The sequence below is a fragment of the Melopsittacus undulatus genome, chromosome 3, assembly GCF_012275295.1.
Source record: "Melopsittacus undulatus isolate bMelUnd1 chromosome 3, bMelUnd1.mat.Z, whole genome shotgun sequence".
NCBI lineage: Eukaryota > Metazoa > Chordata > Aves > Psittaciformes > Psittaculidae > Melopsittacus > Melopsittacus undulatus.
The window spans coordinates 7,345,009-7,365,189 of record NC_047529.1 but is presented as its reverse complement, the minus strand read 5'-3'; the positions used below and the strand labels follow the sequence as shown (position 1 = coordinate 7,365,189).

At 40.6% G+C, this 20,181-nt stretch overlaps 1 protein-coding gene across 2 annotated transcripts in view; it reads left to right on the top strand.

Annotated features, from left to right (window-relative positions):
* The first annotated feature begins 10,126 nt into the window (after positions 1–10,126).
* TASP1 (taspase 1) overlaps positions 10,127–20,181 on the top strand; it is an 84,788-nt gene continuing 74,733 nt past the window's right edge. For both annotated transcript variants that reach the window (XM_034061155.1, XM_034061154.1), the window contains exons 1-4: positions 10,127–10,186; positions 13,175–13,392; positions 14,515–14,582; positions 15,801–15,869. In XM_034061155.1, coding sequence (XP_033917046.1) covers positions 13,248–13,392; positions 14,515–14,582; positions 15,801–15,869 — 282 coding nt within the window. In that variant the 5' untranslated portion in view covers positions 10,127–10,186; positions 13,175–13,247. The remainder of the gene's footprint in view (positions 10,187–13,174; positions 13,393–14,514; positions 14,583–15,800; positions 15,870–20,181) is intronic.

Here is a 20,181-nt window from a genome sequence, read left to right as displayed (position 1 = left end):
TAAGTGAACAGATCCACCTCGCATGGTGCCCGGTCTCTGCCAGTGGCCAGTAACAGGAGGTACTCATGGTGCACTTAAAATATTACACCTTGCCAATGGGGAAGTGAGGTAAGCTCATGATTGTGTTTAACTGTCTGGTTTGGGTTTGTTTTCAGAAATACAGCTTTGGTAGGACTAATTGTTGCGGGTACTTTGTTAAAATACCCTTTTATAGCTGTAGGAACCATGCAGTTTCATTCTGTGTCAGGGAGCTTACAAATTCTTTTTTAATACCACCTCCCCAGTCCAGTCTCCCATAACTTCATGTAATAATTTGTATGGAAAAGTAAACTTGGTGGGAGATGAAAGGCAACAAACTGCATGGTCTCTTGGATCCTCCAACCCTGCCAGGTCCTACCAACTACTTGTGTTTTGATTGTGTGGAGATCTCGTAGCAGCCTTCCAGTATCTGAAGGGGGGCCATAGGGATGCTGGGGATGGACTCTTCATTAGGGACTGTAGTGACAGGACATGGGTAACAGGTTAAAACTTAAACAGAGTAAGTTTAGATTGGATGTAAGAAGGAAGTTCTTTACTGTGAGGGTGGTGAGGCACTGGAATGGGTTGCCCAGGAGAGTTTTGAGTGCTCCATCCCTGGCAGTGTTCAAGACCACGTTGGACAGAGCCTTTGGTGACATGGTTTAGTGTGAGGTGTCCCTGCCCATGGCAGGGGGGTTGGAACTAGATCATCTTGAAGTTCTTTCCAACCCTAACTATTCTATGATTCTATGATTAATTTGCTGTGTGCCCTTTTACAAAGGTGTGCTCCTTGTTTGTGCACTAGCAATAGGCACAGCCTGCTGTGTTTGACTTGAGTAGACTCATTTGAATCAGTGCTTCTCTTTTCTGCTCCTTGCTTCTATAACTTTACTGGACAACAATGCATGGCATTGGTGAATCTCTGCTCTTCTGGAATGCCTGGGTATGCTGAATGACCTACAGGAACAAAAACTCTCCAACAGCACTTCCGTGCCTCTGGCCTCTGTCCTTTACAGTAACTTTGCTGGAGGACTGGTTTACAAAAATGGTTTTACAATTAAAAAGTCACAAACAGGGATGATTTCTTACTGAAATTAGATGGTCTAAGTCTTTTCTTCATGTGTACATGTGCTGGCTTCTTCTCTCTTACCTTTAGGAAGCCTTGCCTGTATTTGGAAATCACAGGAAGAAAAAATGCAGAAAAATATGAAGGCAGACTTGACAGTGACTTTAACTATTGGTTGAAAACAGTTCTTTTGCTGTGTGATAACCTGTATTGGGTATCACATAAATGCTTAGTGTGTGATAACTTTACCTAATCAGACATTCTTTTGTTGTTGTGCTCAAGCTGCTAAATCCCAGGGTGACATCTTGGTTGGGAAGAACTGCAGGATCTGCCCCAGCATGCATCTTCAATGGAAAATATTTAGTCTGTTTATAAAACTATTAGGTGTAAACCCTATTTTTAACGTATTTAAAATGGATTTTTTCCTTTTTTATTTTTAAAAATCAAGTTATTAATTACTAATTGCTAATAGCTCAAATCCCATCATCTAATCACCATGATTCCAGAGCAATGCTAACCAAATCTGAAGTGATTTCTTTCACTGTTTTCAGCAGAATCGTATCTTGGCAGTCTGGTAAGAAGGGGTTGTGCCTCCTTTAGAATTCCTTGCGTTTCATTGCCCTTCGTATAAACAAAACAAAGGATTGTTTTTGACCAGCTTGTCCTTTTAAACATGAAACTAGGATCTAGAAGTTCTAACCTCTGAACTTTTAAAATATTATTATTTTTCCCTTTCACTAAATGTCATGGAACCAGCAGAAGTGACAGCAATGAAGTAAAATAACACATTACAAACCAGGCCTGTTAAAAGTGAGACAGAACTAATTTTTCTAGCAACTTATATGGAGGTCTAGTAGAAAGAAGTTTGGCTCCAAGTTGGCAGCCATCAGAGCCAGAGTGTAAGCCAGACATTTAAAGATCTAACATTACAAGTGGAAATCACAAGAGGGTTTGATTTATTTAAAACCCAGGAAAGATCAGACAAGCAGAGATGAAGAGCCACGTATGTTTTCTATTATTCCTTCCTTCTTAAAATTAAATGTATTATTTCCAATTAATAGCAAAAGTTGGCTTTTTGTTCTTTTCATATTTCAGTAGTGTCCAAAAATAACAGTAAGTTGTGCTGTCACATACTTTTATAGTGAACAAAACAACCAACCAAAATACTGTGGGTGGTTTTAAATAAAAAGCTTATGTCTGATATATATTTAAAACTAGTACAGTAATTAGGTTGGTTTGCACTTGCCTTAAATCATGAGCTGTATGCTTCAACCTCGGCTTTGTAGCTATGGTAAGAGCAAGAAGTAGTTCAGATAGCACAGTAATTTTCATTATTGCATGGAATACTTCAGTATTGCAACCTTCCTAATGTTAAAATGTGCCTTTTCACACACAGGATGAGGTTGCTGTATTCCTGTAAAGCAAGACAAGGTGACAGGAAGATCTATGTCTTGTGTGTTTTTTCTGTTCTTTACATATGGTGTTACAAATGGGAAGATTTTTGTCAGGGTTCTGGATCCAACCTAGATTAATGTCACCTAAGGTCATTATTACTTTATATCCTCCTCATCACTAGCATATGAGTAATCCCTACTCAGCACTGTTCCAGCTCTGTGTTTCAGCCATGCCAGACTATGCAAGTTTCAAACAACATCACTTCTAGCCTCCAGTGAGCCTGCTGGCAAACCTCACCCTGTCCCATTCTTGGAGACACTCGATCCAAAGGCTGGTTGCCACGTTTTCATGGGCAAATGCTCTTGGACTGTGTCCCTTGCGCTCCTTGGCACCGCACAAATCCCTTGGCTTTGCACTGAAATCCTGCCCAGTGCACTTAGACCTTCCTCTGTGTTTCTGGGGCAAGGAAGGAGGGAAAGGGCAACTGAGGCAGATGGGGTTTGCATTGACTTCCGACAGCGTGAGTCAAGGACGGACATTGCAACTGCCTCTTGCAGTGAGCAACGTGTGTGGCTGAACCACTCCTCAAATGGCTTGGCAGTTTGTCCATGGAAAATGTAAGTCTGAACAGAAGTGGTTACCAAAAGGACTAAAATAGCGAAGTGGCTGTTTTTGGATGGCTTTGACTTCTACAGGTGATTAAGAGTTAAAACTTTGCTCTGGAGTGCAAAAGCCCCTAGGCACAAGCTGCTTCCTTGTTCCCCTATCTGCTCTTCCCCTTAGGTTAATGCCTGGGCACTCAGTGAGGGGAGTGGGCTCCTGAGCTGCCTCAAGAATGGATGCCTTGGGCTTTAGGATGGTTTCGGGACAGGACAGCCTGAACCGTCAGTCCTTTTACTTACAGAGTTCTGCAAAAGTAAAGACTGAGCAGCAACAGCAGGAAGAGAGCCCAGGAAGATGCGGGGTGATGAGTGATGCCTCTGGTGTTGACCAAGAGCTGTTCTGAAGTGCATCCTTACGGCCAGAGGTGGGAAAGAAGGTCAGTAATTCCCAAACCAACCACGAGGTATACTTCTATTTTTCTTGCATGTTTCTCATTTGGTATATTTTAGATCTTTGTATGAGGAAAATAAATACACGTTCCTTGGAACCAAAACCATGTCAGAGAGATAATCAAGCATGGTGCAACTGAAATCGGTTCTGGCATTTGTTACGGTTATGTAAATGGACACTTTTCTTTAACCTGTAGTCTGACATAAAAATGCCATGAGGGGAAGCTATCTTCATTATTCTGTATTTTGGTGTCCAAGTGCTTGACTTAGCACAATGATCTGTTCCGTAGCAGGGTTTTAGTTTTAATTTATTATAATAAACCCCACAACCCTTATGCTCTGTGAAAGCCCATCTGCCTCATGGATGGATCATCACCTTCTCAATCCAGAAGACCAGACTGACCACTTCAAGGAATGTCCTAACTGTTGGTAGGTAGTGTACTGTGTATGGCCCTTTATGAAGTTTAGAGTCAAAGGGATGCTACACAAGGCGATGTCTATAAAGCTACTTACAACACTTTTGTGTTAATATCATAACAGGTGTAGCAGACCAGTGGCACCTAGAAGTAATGTAAATCCATCACTTGAGATGCCCCAGATTACATTTGACAGCAAACCAAGTTGCCTTGGCAAGCAAAGATGCATTAGTCACAGAATGGCTGCCTTACTTTGCTGTAAGTCAAGCTTTTGGAAAGGGAAAAGGTACAATATACAGAAGAAGGGTAACAATAATGAACTTTAACACACATATTAAAAGAGATGTAGTTTGAAAGTGCAAATACTGCCCTAAAATAAACCTGCATCAATTTTTGTACCAATTGCAACCTCTCCAAAACATGAATTTGCTGATAGAACTTGTGAGCTAGTCTGAGAGATAAGGGATTTTGGTTTTCTTCTCATTTTACATCCTGAAGATCCAACCTTCACCAAAGAGAGAATGATTCTGACAGTTATTCTTAAAGCTTCACAGTGAACTTAAGTATCCTGAACTCTCTTTGTTGCAATTGGGTCAGTCTCACAGAATCCAAAGAGGAGGATGTTGTGAAGACTGCCCTGCAGAAATTGTATCATACCTAGAGTGCAATAAACCAGCTTTGGTTTTGACTAAATCATTACCCATGGAGAGCTGCAGAAAGCAACCGTGCAGGTCAAAACCCATAAAAATAATGAGATGATAAAGCCTGGGCTGAAAACCTAATCTAGGACTTACTTAGTCACCAACTTGACCTGTTTTGCCAAAATATGTACTTTTAAATTGTCATATTGAAATCTGCACCATGCTTTGTGTGGGTGTGAATTGAAATGATCTGTGACTCTGAAAACCACAGTTCTGTGTGAGTCCTGGCTTCCTGATTTCCCATAGAGGTTGATGGGAAGATGACTATCCTCCTACAAAGGCCAGTATGTACCCACTACACATATAACTCACTTCCCATCTTTAAGGAATAAAGACGAAACCTCACAGGGATTTACTACGAGTGATTATTTTGGCAACAGCTGACATATGGATATTTGAAGTTTAATTTCTCAAAAGTTCTGTGTCTTATGATTTGGCCCCCATCGAGCTGCGACTGTGAAAGCTGGCTGAAAGAAGGCTGCAATCACACCGAATTAGAGTTTTCTAAGATGTGATAGAATGAGTGTTGGAAGTGACCATGCGTGGGTGTTTGAGCAGCCGGGAGTATATGGAATGCTGTTTAGACAGGTCCAGGATACTGGAGTGTTTTCCTCATGTGAAGTGGCTCATTATCTGGAAAAAACATTATTTTACTGGCTGCAAGTCAAAGAAGGGGCCTCTTCATAGGCAGAGGAAACAACATGCTTGGAGAAGAGTGCAGGCTTATTTATGCTACCTGCAAAGATCAGCCGGTCTTTCATGGGGATTAACAATGTGGTATCCATGTGGACTGATTCCAACCTTTACAATGCCTTTCATGTGCTATTCTCCTTTTACATGCAGTCATTCAGAGAACAATTCCTGTTCGCATTTGTTGATGAAATTCAGCTTTTTCTGTTGACTGTAGAAATGAGTTGCAAAGTTCCTAACCTAAACTAGAATGGGCTGTATTTCTGGGTGCTTGCCTTCCTCCCTCTTGCCCCTCACGGCCACTTCACTAACAGACACTTTATGCTAAAGTAGTCTTGACTTGATTGGTTACAATTGTCCTCTCATCTGGGTCAAAAGAGATAGGAGACGGATCTCTCCTCTTCTACTGCCTTTTCTCAGCATCTCTATCCTTTAACAGGTGCCCAAAATCACTGAAACCTCCCTGGTTCAGCTGTCTGTGTTGCCTGGAATGTCTCCTTTTGTGAAGCAGGGATGAAGCGGTTTTGTTAAGGTCAGGATCTCTTTATTCAAAGCAGCTCTCCTGATGCCTTACAAAAAAGGCTAAAGAATTGTTAGAAAGAACATCTAAACGGTGGTGAAAATCTTGCCTTTCTTGTCTTCTATGTTAAACTGAATATGCTGTCACTGCACCTGAAAGCCACAGTTTATCATCTCCAAATTCTAGTCTGCCTTGAGGTAGCACAATTACTTTGCTATAGGTTTCTTAATGAAGTTATGTCATCTTACAGACAAAACCCAGTCTCAGATGCGTTGTAACTAGTGGAAATATCAAACAGTTTCTTCCTACTTTGTCCACATCATTGTAACAATCCAGTCTGATACCTGAATGTATACTGTCAGACACATGGGCCTGATTTGAGAAAACTTCATACATGCATACGAGATTGCCTAGACTTACTCAAAGAAGCTCCAAAATTTCTCACAAGGAGTTTCCTCAGTGGAGGAACTATAGGACATGTATAGAGTATCCACCCTAACCCTGTTTGACGAGAGTCTGAAATGGGAGTTATGAGACAGGCTGAATTTCATCTTGTTTCCCTGAGCTGAGGGAAATTATTTTGCTTGGCATGGTAGTAAGCAGCTCACCAAGAGTAACAGCAGACGTGAACTGCTTGCATGTGGCTCCTACCCGAGCATTGCTCACATCTCTTTAGTAGAATGCTGCTCAAAATCCTGATCAAAGGAGCAGTTTCCAGCTGTGTTGCATTTAAGTGCTTCTGGTAGGAATGTACTTGTACCTGCCTGAATATTCATGGATGTGTGTGTCTCACATTTAAATTCTTCTTGTTGAGCACATGGGATCACTCCCCTCAATATTTGGTCAAAAACCCCCAAAATAACCCATTCTCTGAGCTTTTCCTTCAGGAATGAGTTTTTCCTTCAGGAAATGGATGTTATTGATATTAAAACAATACTTCAAGTTCCAAGAAGTAATTAAGGGGTGGCATGTGTGTCTGCATTCTTACCTCATATTTTAATTAATTAATGGTTTCATTATGGTGCAGCAAGTGAGAAGAAGCTTCATGGAAGCCTCTGGGCTTAAACAGCCACTTCTATTCAGAACAAATTCAAGCAGCAGATAAGCTCTTTATCAAATTAGGAAGTAAAACCAGTAGAGTCTGCTTCAAGACAGACAAAGTGTAAGACAAAATCTAAGATAATCAACAAGAAATAGAACAAAACCAAAACCAGGCATTAAAGCACAGCTGGGAACTTTGTAAAAGGAATAAAGGAAGCCTTTCATTTCAAACCTGTATACTGAGGAATGATTTATGGAATGAGATCACCTTTTTATTGGAGCAGCACCACAAATCTAGAGAAGAGCAAGGACCAGAAAATGGGAAAAAAAAAAGAAATATTTGGACAGTTTGGAAACTGTCACCAGCAGCACGGGAAAAATTAAGTAAAAGCATCAAAAAACCCAAGTGAAAACAGACATTTGGATTTGAAATACTGTTCTGGAGAATAGGGTAGGACCAAACATTGCCCATGCTCTTAGCTTCCCCCCCTAAAGAAAGCAGGGCTCTGTGATCGCGCTGTCCATCCATCAGTCTGTCAGCCTATCTTCATAATTTGAACCTGCTGGCCAACTTCAAGGAGATCTGACAGAAGGGTCAAGTCAAAATATGTGTAGCTCAGTCAGCCACATGTGCTGCCTCTTTCTTAGCCAACACACAGGAGAAGTGAACAGAGGAAGGGAAAACAGGGGGCAGACAGGGTGTAGGACCTTATGCAGGATGTAAGAGATGAATGCACATGGTCAAATCAAAGCTGCTTTCGTCGTGGTCAATGCTGTGTGTCAAAGAAAGGATGCAGTCAGAAGGCAAGTGTGGTACACCTTTCCTTTCCCCCAGATCACATTGTCCTACCTTAAACATACTATGCAAGGCAAAAAAAGCACTTTGTGGAATCTTCTTGGTTCACTTTTATCATTGCTGTGAAGAGTAATAGGGACTTTGAAAAAAAATCATTTGGCAACAGAGCAACACACACTTGGGATTTGGACCTCTGTGAAAGGAGGCCAAAGATTTTCTAAGGGTTTGAGGACTTCATGTTATTTCCTTGTAGTTTTATCCAACAGAAGAGGAAGCACCTGGTAATGTGGAAGACCAGAGCTGATCCCTGTAAGCCACGTAGTTTTGTGTGCCAAGAACACGTGTTGAAAAAAGAGACTTGCATTTGTTCTTGGCATTTTTTGTGTCATAAAAAAAAAAATTAAGGCTGGTCTTTGGAAACAGAAACATCAATAATAAATAATGGAAGCACATTGTTATTTATTGGGGAAAAAGCCATAAAAGGGGTTTCTGTGATTGTAAGACAGGCCAGGAAGGAGCCTCCTCAATGCCTAAGATCTGCTGTAGGAAGGTCAGGACACAGTGGAGGTGGAATAAAATCTTGGGGTAAAAAGGTTAGTTTCCAGATTTTTTGTTTGGTTCTTAACAATTCGGTGCTCAAATTTTTGTTAATGATTAATATACAATACAACTTGTGTACAACATGGTGGCCACAGTCTAAAGCACATTCACTGTAAAAAGAAGACCAAATTATGTTTGTCTTACATGATAAAAAGTGTAAAGTAATCTATTACTTTATTTATTTGCTTTGAAATGTATTTTGGCCACCAAGTGAAATGGGTGTCAGAGGAAGTACTGCAGAAACTCGATGTGTGAAACTTCCCTTTAAAGATGTAGCTGTAGTTTGGCTGAAGTGGGTGATATCCTGACAGCACATCTGCAGAGAATGAATGATCCTATCCATTGTGGCAGGAACTGCTGCAAAAGCTGCATGCTGTGCTCAGGTAGAGGGAAAGAAAAATGGGGAGTTATTGAAATCTTTTATAGATCTTTTAAATAAATAAATTATATATGTATTATGTATCTTTTATATAAATATACCCTTTGTAGAAAATGTTTCCTATTGCTTTTCAGTTTGGAGCAATGGAGCCTGAGCAAAAGGGAAACCTCTTAAGTGAATCATCCAAAAGAACAAGCCTGCCTTGATCTTATGCAAATTGTACAGTTTCAACTTGAAAAAGCTGACCTTTGCAAATGAAAATTTGAGGTACATTTATCTTTGTATCTAAATATATTACCTAAATACGAGTACATTCATCTTAGCGTCAGTGTAGCGTACTCTACAACACAGGCAAGTCCCCATCCATGGCTGTGTTCAAGGCCAGGTTGGTCGGAGCTTGGAGCGACCTGCTCTAGTGGAAGGCATTCCTGCCTGTAGCAGGAAACTGGATGAGCTTTATTGTCCCTTCCAATCAAAACCATTCTATTCTATAGTAGACATCTAGTCTTGTTTCATTGTCCTACACAGAAGAGGAGCAGAGCCTTTAAGTCTACAGGCACTTTGGGAACTGTAGACAATGGGATGACTGGGGGAATGCACCAGTACACAGCTGGATCTCAAGGCTGATGGTAATGTTCACCTGAGAAGGTACCAAGGATATAGAATTTAGAGATGGCCACCCTTGTTCCTGGGTGACATCTTTACAGCAAAGCAGGCAGAAATTAATTGGGACCGAGTATTTCTGTAGCACTACATGAGACTCAAGTGCCAATGGAAGCAGAAGGATGTAAAATATCCAGCTGTTGTGAGCATTCTCTGACATAACTAAAAATGTATTCATCTGTAATCACCGTATTGTGCTTTGCTCTGGGCAGCTGTCACAACTCATGTCTGCTGGGTGTGAGGTAACGAAACCCGAGGCCACAGTCGAACTCCTCACACAGAACCCATCTCAGAGACGGGACTCGGTCTTTACGAGGAACGGTGGAAGGAGCCGTTTGTGAGGAAGCGCAGGGAGAGAGGCGGCACGAAGGCCCAGCCGTGCCCGCTTCCCACCTTACTCCCCATAGTCCCGGGTAAGCCCCGGCTCTCCCCTCGCAGCGCCTTCATCGCTGCCTTCTCCTCGGGGAGGCCTTGGCCGCTGTTTCCCCATCCCGCGAGGAAGCCGATGGAGCTGCTGGGGCACGGCCGCTCTCCAGCCGCCCCTTCCCGAACCTACCGCCATCATCGCCAATGGTAAGAGAACGGAGACACCTGCCCGCCCGTCCTGAGGTAAATGGGGGGCGGGGACCCTCACGGGTCTGAGACCCGCCCCCCCATCGCGATTGGTGTTTCCCGCAGCAGCTGCCGCACCACTCGCCTATCAGAACGCCAATCACTCATACGCCACTTCCGTTCGCCTGGCCTGTGTTACCCAATCAGAGCGAGGCTGTGGGCGGGACGCCTCATCCTCACCGAGGCAACGAGCGGGCGGGCGGTTCCGGGTGTGCGCAGGGCTGGCGGCGGCGGAGGGTGAGTGCTCCGCGCCTGGTTCCGCCCTGCCCCGCCCCTCCTTACCGCGCCGGTCCCGCCTCTCCCCCCCCCGGCCCGGCTTCTCCCCGCTCCCCGCACCCCCGGATCGCTTCTCCGCCGTCCCGGGGCTCCGCGGCCGCCTCAGGGCTGTAACGGCCGCGCCGCGCGGGCTCCCCGGGTGACGTCACCCCCGCCCCTGCGGCCCCACCTCCCGGGGGGGGGGTGGGGGGTGTCCCCCTTGGTGGTTGCCATGGGGACACCGGGGCTGGCTGGGACCGGGCTGTGGTAACGGGCCGGGGGGGGGCGGGGGGAACCGGGCCTGGACCCTTTCCTTCCTGCCCCTGGGCCAGGCCCGTCTTGGCCCAGGGGTTCCCGGGGGGTTGGCAGCGGCCGCGATCGGTTCCGCAGGGGGTGTTTTGTCAATAAAAGTTTGTTTTCCGGTTCGTTCCGTGGCTGCTGGTTGTCCGGTTCCTCGACACCGTCACGGTTGCTGTTGTTCCATCCCGGGTATCGAAGCGTTACACGGCTGTTCGGTCGTGGGGTCAAGCGCTTCTCTCTCGCCCTGTTGCTCTTCGTTCTACCGCTCTCAGGTTTCCTACTGTAAACGCTAAAAGCTCTTAGAAGTTCTGCCACATTCCCAGTATTGAGATGGAGACACTGGTGTGTACATCTCTCGCTTCATCCCTCCTCTGAGTTTGTAAGTGTTTGCTCTGTAGGGATGTTCTCTGTGCAGTGAGCGTTAGGTAGAGCTTTAAATCTGTGAGGAATGGCGGATTAGATGTAGTGCTTATGGTAAGCGCCCTGTGAAAGCATAAGCAAGTCTTTCTACATTAGGTGTGACACATGTGCTTTCGTTTTTCTGAGTGCCTGTGTAGGACTCAGAGTTACATTTTCAGTGCAGTTTGAAATCATTTTGGTTTACCTTTTGGTTCATGACTTTTTATTATGGTTTATGATTCATGTAGTGATATGATAAAGGGGAATGCCTTAGATTAAAAGAGGATGGATTTAAATTAAATATTAGTAAGAAATTCTTCACTGTGAGGGTGCTGAGGCGCTGGCATAGGGTGCCCAGAGAATCTGTGGCTGCCCCGTCCCTGGCAGTGTTCAAGGCCAGGTTGGAGGGGGCTTGGAGCAACCTGCTCTAGTGGAAGGTGTCCCTGCCCATGGCAGGGAGTTGGAACTGATGAGCTTTAAGGTCCCTTCCAAGCCAAACCATTCTGCATTCATCAGGAATCAAAGTAGAGTATATTCCTCCAGTGTTCCTGTGACTGTGCAGATATAGAACAGTGAACTGTGTAAAATGGAGGGATGGGATCAGAAGTGATGAATGTATGACAGCCAGGAAGGAGAACAGCTGAATTCTAGAAGAAGATACAAAGGGACAGATTGGGTCCAGCAGGTTTGTGAGTGAAATTTGAAAGGAATTGAAGAATGGTTTGAGATAGAAGAGGTTTGACAAAATCGAGTTGATGTGGAGTGAATGTTACAGAAATTATTGAGGTGGGTTTGACTGGTAAAAATAAACATATATGTTCAGACCCAAGTGTATGCAAAGGCCTAATTATGGTTTTCAGTCTGGAGTTATGCTATTATTTAATCTTTGTGTCATCTGTATTTTTAATTTCAAAACTGATTTAACTACCATCATTATTACTTTCCCTACCACGACGCTATTTCTTCCATTTTTGCAAGAATATAGGTTCCTCACTTATTCCTCCGTCCATTTACTTAAGTCTTTGTCGTGCCCTTGCTGTAATGACATACTGTGTGGTGTAATACAATGTAGCAAAGTGGAGTCTGTGGAAAACCGACTGTTTCAGCTTATTGCCTGTACTATTGGCTGCTGGAACTTTCTTCATTTTTATAAGCAAAAAGGAAATAAATGCAGTGATCAGGACTTAAATTTTAGCTCTGAAGTTTATACAGGGGACTGTTACCATTGGATGTAGTCCTTATGTGCTTTTTCTGTCTGTAGGATCTACATATTGTAGTGGTCTCATTTTGTATCAATATACACAGTTATAATTACAATAATAAGTTCATATTTAGTTTTTAAATACTATTTTTTTAAATATATGAAGATACCTGTGTATGTTTAGCACCTAAGAAAAAAAGGAATGAAAAGAAATAACTTCCTAGAAAGCTGTGCTAGTTTTCATTATTGAAAGGATGGTTGTGGTAAACCAGAAAGTTTGTTCTGTGCCAGTACTGAGTCTTGCTAAACATAATTTGCATTGTTTTGGTTGTTTGAATGGAGTGGTATTTAGTTACTGGAGTAAGCCATATAGTGTTTGCAAAAACTGTGGTTTAAATCCCATGTATTAAACATCTCTTTTTTCACTTGTATTCACTTTCTGTGCTTCTTAGGTTACAAGCAGACCCTTTCGAGGTGGTAGGAGTGATAGGCATCATATTGGAATGTCTCAAAATGTTATAGAGTTTCTCCATGCATGTATTAACACTACATGCTTTTTCATTTCCTGGATTAATTCAGCGTGTAGAATGTCTCTCTCAGCTTTGCCAGCATTGTTACAAGTGTTGCTTAGGACTTTACAAGCAAGCAGGGAATGACACTTCTAAGAAGTAAAGATTATGGCTATGGAGCATCATCACATTAAAAGCTAGTTAAGCATGATGAATAGAGAAATAAGTTGTACTGATGAATAAAAGGAGAGCATGGAAAGCAGTCTTCTCTCAGGCACGAGCAAGCCTTTTATCAACAATTCCCTCCAATGTCTAGAAGGATTAGTAGGTTCAAGGTAAGTCATAAAAAAGGGCTGCTTTCAACTTGTACCATGGGCTTTGGTTATTTTAAGTCTCATTAATACTGCCAGCTAGGAAAGAGGCAGAATTTACAAGCCCTTCTTTCAAAAGGCATAATCTTCTTGTTTCAAACCTCTCTTCCAAAAGTGCTTTCTGAAGTTACTTGTATGAAATTCATCTCTTGAAATCAGTATCTAACATATGCATGTGGTTCGGTTTTAGGATGATTCCTCTCCAGAGTTTATTTCTGAATGGAAGAGTGCTCTTTTCCAGTAGAAGATGGTGATCCTAATGTATGATCATGGAAAAGGGGTTAAGTTCAGTAGAAGTGTTACCTTCCGAATCGTCTCAGGTTACAGCTGTAAAAGTGATGGTCAAAGAGCCCGAAACAGAGCAAACCCAAAGAGGGACACGAGTGGGATTTGTGCTTGTCCATGCAGGTAAGATGCAGAAGCATAACAGCTGGAATAGAAATAGTGCATATACAAGCTAAATATCAAAATCTTATATGGATTTTGTACTGCTAGTATGTTAATAAAATGACATTAACTTTGAGTGTAAATCTGGGAGTGGAGAGCTTGATTGGAAGTTGTGTTGGCTGGAGGATGTTGGAAACTGTTAATAACAATGCAAGTTTTGGGATGATCTGAATGGTATTTTGTTTTTTCTCCTTGACAAAGAAACCCCCTAAGTTTAAATGGTTATAAAATGTCAAATTCTGCAGTTATCTGCTAAGCTTGGGAGACCTACAAAATATGAGAGGTCTTTTGGTCTATTTCCTTATCCTGTAGAAGGGTAGATGAAACATAGCTGTTTCACTACTGACAGTTTCTTCTCTAAGTTGACTGTAAGGGCAGTCTAGTCAAGTCTTCCTGAAAGCTCTTTAGGCTGTTTGTTCTAGAAACTCACTTTTTTTAGCCTTTTGAAAGCTTTCCTCCAACTTTTGACTTTTTTATCTTGTCCATATTTTAGTGAATTACTATATATTCTTTCCACATCTAATGAAAAGATATCTGTTCAGATGTGATGCACAAATAATGTGTTACGTGTCTCTTATTAATTCTTTTCTAGTAGGTTCTTAGTTAAGTACTATTAATCTTGAAAATATAGAATCATAGAATGGTTTGTGTTGGAAAGAACCTCAAGATCTTAAGAGCATCTAGTTCCAACCCTCTGATATGAGCAGGGACTTCTCACGCCCTAGACCATGTCACCTAAGGCTCTGTCCAACCTGGCCTTGAACACTGCTATGAACAGAGCATTTACCACTTCTTTGGGCAGCCTGTTTGAGTGTCTTACCACCCTCACAGTAAAGAACTTCATAAGAGATTGTATGATGCTGAATTTTATACCTGCATGCTTTTGCATATATGCTCTATATCCTGTATTTTACTGAGTGTATTTGAATCAGTGTCGAAGTGCATAAAATTGTCAGTCATTGGTACAAAAAGGAAATGCCAGTGTAATCTGGAATCAGGAAGGCAGTATCTGCATGTATCTTTATGCGAACTATAGGCTTTTGATAGGTAGCATAATCTCTTTTCCTTTTGCCTTAATTGTAGGTGCAGGTTATCATTCCGAATCCAAAGCTAGAGAATACAAGCATGTGTGCAAAAGAGCCTGTCAGAAGGTATGTCTTAACCACCTCCTTATATACCCTTTAGTGGGTATACAAGAAAGGTATTTGCTAGTACTGTCCCTTCATTATGAATGGGCATATCTGGGTTTAGCTACACAGGGTGTATGCATTTCTAGAGGGAAAATGGAGCAGTTAACATGATACCAAGTCAATAGAGTGCATGGCCATGAGGTGCAGCAGCATTCTTATCAGTGTTGCAAATAGCAGACACCAAAGGATCAGTGGAGGAGCAGGAGAGGGAACAGTGGTACCTGTGTGGAATGTTCATGCAGCTTCCTGTACTGTTCCTGAGGCTGTAGGATTTCTGGAACTAAATATGGTATCTATATTTTTATTTTATCGATGTCCACTCTTTCTGAAATGCACTTAATCTGTAGCATCCAGATTGCTCTGTGAATGCAAAGATTTCTGTAATTTGTTTCTTCTTGACAGCTCTTAACTTCTTAATAAGAGGGGTGGTAGAAACAGGAAAAACAAAACAAAAAAATCTAAACCCTGTAAAGCGAGTAATGGCAAGACTTGGATTTCCATCAAAATTAATGTTTTGTATCTCCCCTAAGAACTTAGCTTTGGAACTGGCAAGTCTTGTCTGCTGTGTCTTGAACAAGAAGCTGGAAGATCTTCCTCCAAAATTTCTGTTGCCTTTTGCTTTCTCCAGGGAGAAGGAGCTAGAGAGGTTGGCAGGCTTTTTAGAAGAGTCTCAGAGTTGGCCTCTGATAATTATCACTTCATCTTGCAGTTCTCTTGCTCAATCCTAATACCTATCTAATTTTGTAATGAAAAGTCTCAAAAATCATCCAAACTTAATACTATCTTCATTAAAATTATGCATTAGCCCTGGTAATATCAATTTTCCAGCTAATTATCTGTGAAAAAAAAGATTGTTCGCTGTTGTATTTAATTCTAATTTGAGATTCAATATAATTCCTTAAGCTTGGTATCCAATTTAAATAACTTACCTGAAGAACAAACAGTTGCATTTTGTCCTGCAACTGAAGCTGCAGACATAGTTGTTTCCTGGGGAGAGAGAGCTTGAATGTAAAGTCTTGTACAATATGGATCTAAAAACTAGTGTGTGTATATAATTTGAAGATTACATTTCAAACTAATTGGTGAAGATTTTGTTTTGTACAGGACTAGGAAAATGTAGGGCTTAGTCACATAATGTTAGAATTTCCTAATTATCAACTAATACTTCTGTTTTTACAGGCAATTGAAAAGCTACAGGCTGGCGCTCTTGCAACAGATGCAGTGACTGCAGCACTTATAGAATTAGAGGTATGAATTTTTGACTAGGAGTAAATATGGTCTCTTCAGTTGCCAGATTTTTCTGTAGGAAGATGCTAATTCAAGTGGGAAGTCTACTGAGATTTCCCGTTTTGTGCTACACTAATTTTATCTTGTTTTTCCACTCTGTTTTGGAGTAAATGTATTTAAAGACTTTAAAAAATGCAAGCTGAAGAGAAGTTGTCTAGTTGGTGCCATTTGGTTGTCATCTTAGGGATGCCTTGTCAGATTGTCTTTAACCTTCAAGAATAAATAGCTATTAAGGACTTACTGGCTCTGCTTCTTAGATAGGAAAGAAAATCATGTTATTGGTCGTATATGTTGATTAGAAATTAAAAGTTCTTGTTCTTTTTCTTTGCATTAATATCTCACACTGAGCTATGTTGTCATATCTTGAAATTATGATGCAAGGATTTTAGATGTAGTTAGTCTTTAGCAGTTCTGTTAACACTCATGTAGTAATTAGAGTTAGGTACCTGTTTCTGAGGATTCTTTCTTGCATTGTGTTATTTGTAACTTTTTCAGTTCTTCAGGGTAATTCTACAAGTGATTGTAGAAATGTAATGCTGCTTGTCTCTCTATGTGATTAAAGGACTCAGTGAAAATCAAGTAGGAGTTTTAAGTTCTCATTCATACCACAACATACTTTTGCTATGAGCTTAAATTAGTACAACTCCAAAGGCATTTTTCCTTCCATTTTTACTGTGATCTCTTGATAGGATTAGAGACTAGAAGCAGGCTGGTCAGAGATATGTGACTTCAGTGTAATATAATGAGGTTTTTTTTCCGATTTTTATGATAAAATATATGTAGAAGGATAAGTACCGCTTTTATTTCAAAATAGTACTTATTAATTAAGATAAAGTCTTGATAATCACAAAGAGATGGGTAGGTGTTTATGAGCTTTCTGGAAACCTCTTTTTGGAGTGGTGAAGCTTTTATGGCATCTAACTTTAGTAAAGGGTCCCGATGAAATAATGTAGAAGAGAGTAAAACTACAAGTATTTTTGATATATAAATGAGGTAGTTTAGTTATTGTCCCAAGTCCACTAATCTCTCATGGCAGTAATGATTGAAACAGGTATTCCTCTTCTCCTGTAAGTAGTAATTGCTTCTTCCTCTCCAACTTTATTAGAAAAGATAGAAGGCAATGTAAGTGTTGTGCTGGGTTTGGAATTTATGGTAGTATTCTAAGAGGATTAGCAGTGTATTTGCTTACACATATGTTGGGAAAGTGTAAATTAACATACTTGATAGGGTTAGCTTAAGGCAGGCAGTATGTACTTTAATGTGTGTTAGACATGCTGACTAGGAGCCAAGACTTCAGTCATACTTTTAACTTGGCAAGCTTCTTGGATTTAAACAGTAGTTTTGGTCTCCACTGAGCTGTTCAAATATGCTTTCATGTGTTATCTTAAACATCAGAATATAGCTAGGTGAAAACAAACAATCTCTCTCTAATGGAGTTATTTCTAATGAACTTCCATAAGCTGAGGCTGCTGCTACTTCACAAGATTGTTTTGTGTGTCAGCTACCTCCTCAGCTAGGCAAAAAAAAGATCTGCTTTGTGTTGGGATTTTTTTTAATGAGCTACACAGAAGAAAACATGTTTTAAGAAGCTGAACATAACAGTTACATATCTCTTTGGAGCTGCACCTGGGGTAAATATTTTATCTTTTGTTGTCCCCAAGAAATTTTTCTTTAAGCTTAATAGATGTAAATTCTCTCAAGTGGCTTCCGTGTAAAAAAGTTATGGCTTTAAGGTGAAATTAAAACCTTTTTATAGAAGCATGGAATAGTTAGGGTTGAAAAGGACCTTAAGATCATCTAGTTCCAACACCTCTGCCATGGGCAGGGACACCTCACACTAAACCATGTAACCCAAGGCTCTGTCCAACCTGGCCTTGAACACTGCCAAGGGTGGAATATTCACAACCTCCCTGGGCAGCCCATTCCAGTGCCTCAATTTATGAAATTTATTTCAATTTATTAAATTAGTCAGAAACCTTTTCTTTTTCCTTGTCTGTTGTTCTACTATTGTGATGATGTGTACCATCATTACGCTTTCTGGTTTAATAATTGTCTTAGGTAGTACTGTTGCACAAAACATACTTTTTCCCCCACTTCTCCCTGTTTTTTCAGATTAAATATCAATTTATTTAGGTTGTACTGCTTCCATTAATGGCTTTCATTTATCCATTAAGTGGTTTATATAACCTCTTAATTGTGAGTTGTTCTCTGTTGTTGGGATAAAGAATTTTTGGTTTGAGATTTGGGCTTCTTTTAAGTTAAGGTACGTAGCTATGCAGTTACATTGAGAAAAATCAAAGGTACGCTCAAAATGGAAAATGGTGCAGATTGCAGTGGCAGGTTTTTGGATCTGGTATGAGAAACTCCAAAATCCAAGTTCAGATTTCAAGATGTTGAAAGGTTTGTATCTACTCCTGTCTCATTCTGAACACCACCTCCAGGCTTTTCTGGAGCTGCATCTTCTGTTTTAATTCTGCTGTTTTTAATATAGCTCTGTGGAAAACAGAAACTGTATGTGACAAGTCAACAAAGCAAACAGAATAGTTTTTCTCATAAATCACAACATTTAATTGGTAAAAATGTGAGTTTGTATGATGTCTTCTGTCTCTCTAATGAGCTGACACGCACTTCTGTTTATGCAGGAAAAACCCTGACTTTGTTTTTTCAAAGTATTTCAGTATTTTGAGTTGGCAAATACGTAGTGAAAATCTGTATGAAAATGACGTCTGCACATGTCACTAATACAGATTAAGATACAGAACAACAAAAGGTTGCATAACATGTGATAACAAATTCCATTGTGGAGCATTGTATGTAATTACTTGATATTTTGGTTGCTGTAGGACACATTGCAGTGAGTTTATCTCTAATATTTAATCACCTTTACAGTTCTGTAGGACTTTCAATGCTGTATTCCAAAAATCTGTGGCCTTTGCACAGCACAAGTATTTTTTCATGGAAGTGTCATGAAAGATTAATTTTATTCCTCAGTTCCACTCAATTACACAACTCCCATTACATGGTATTTCAGCTAATCCAAGAGGCATCACTTCAAAGACTTGTTGAGGCGCAAGACTTGCTCTTGATCTTTTATGAGCAAGCTGACAGTTTGCTTGTGGTATGCTGTCTGTTTTCTTGTTTTATTTGTGCAGCCTCTAAATGGAGAAAGAGCGGCCTTTCTTTGTTGGGGTATGTGAATCTTGATTCTGTGATTAAAATAATAATTACTAGAGAAAAGGTAGATTCCTTCTGTGAAGTAACAAGAGCAGCTGACCCAGAATACTGTTAAAATAACTGTGCTGGTCTTCATAAGCATCAGCTGTATTTGACAACTTGATTAAAGGCAGTTATGTTTTCAGTTTGTGAACTTTTGTCATTGCAGAGAAACAAATGAGCATGTTACCTCTTTCAGCTTTTGTTAATAAATTGTTTCTGGACAAGGTGCTTTGTAAGACTCATCATTTACAAAGACAGTATTGGAGTAACATTTCTTTTTGCGCTCTTGTTATCAGCCACCATATGAAGTCTGAGTTTTTCTTGAAACAAAGGAATTTGGGCATTTTTTCTGGGGGGAAAAAGGTCCCCCTCTGTGCAACTTCCTTAGAACTTGCAATTTTCAACAAAACTACATGCTGGTTGCATTTATGGCTGGCTGTGAGAATGATGTACAATTTCAAGCTCTTCTTCAACTGTTGAGCACTTTAGGAAGTCTGCTGTTCAGGTAGTGGAGACAAGAACCCAAGTTGGTTGTAAAGAATGATGAAGACTTCAAACTTCTAAATTTACTCTGATTTTATTAATACTGTGTGTACATCACTTGTTTCTTTAATCTGACTTCAGTAGAATGTTCGTTATGAGCATTCTTTAAATGGAAAATGAATATGATGGGGAGGTGGAGGTCACAGTTTGGGGTTTGATTTGCTTGCTACTGGAAATGCTCAATTTACCTTTTTGTTTGTGGATATCTTTTTTTGTTTGTTTTTTTTTCTTGTGGATCAGTGCAAAGGGTATTTTGAACCTGTGGATTTACTCAAGGAGTGGGTTTGTGTGGTCGTTAGCAAAATTTGCAGTGAAATAACTTACTATTTATTTTTCTTTATTAAGTTTATAGTAATTAAGATTTTTGAGTACACAATGTCAGACCCAAGAACTTGTCTTCCAAGATGAAAGCACAATGCCAGTGGCCTTGTTGTATTAAGGCAGTTACCACAGATGAACTTTTAATGGGTAATGAACTGGAAGTTGTTAATTCTAGTTAAAAACAATACAATGA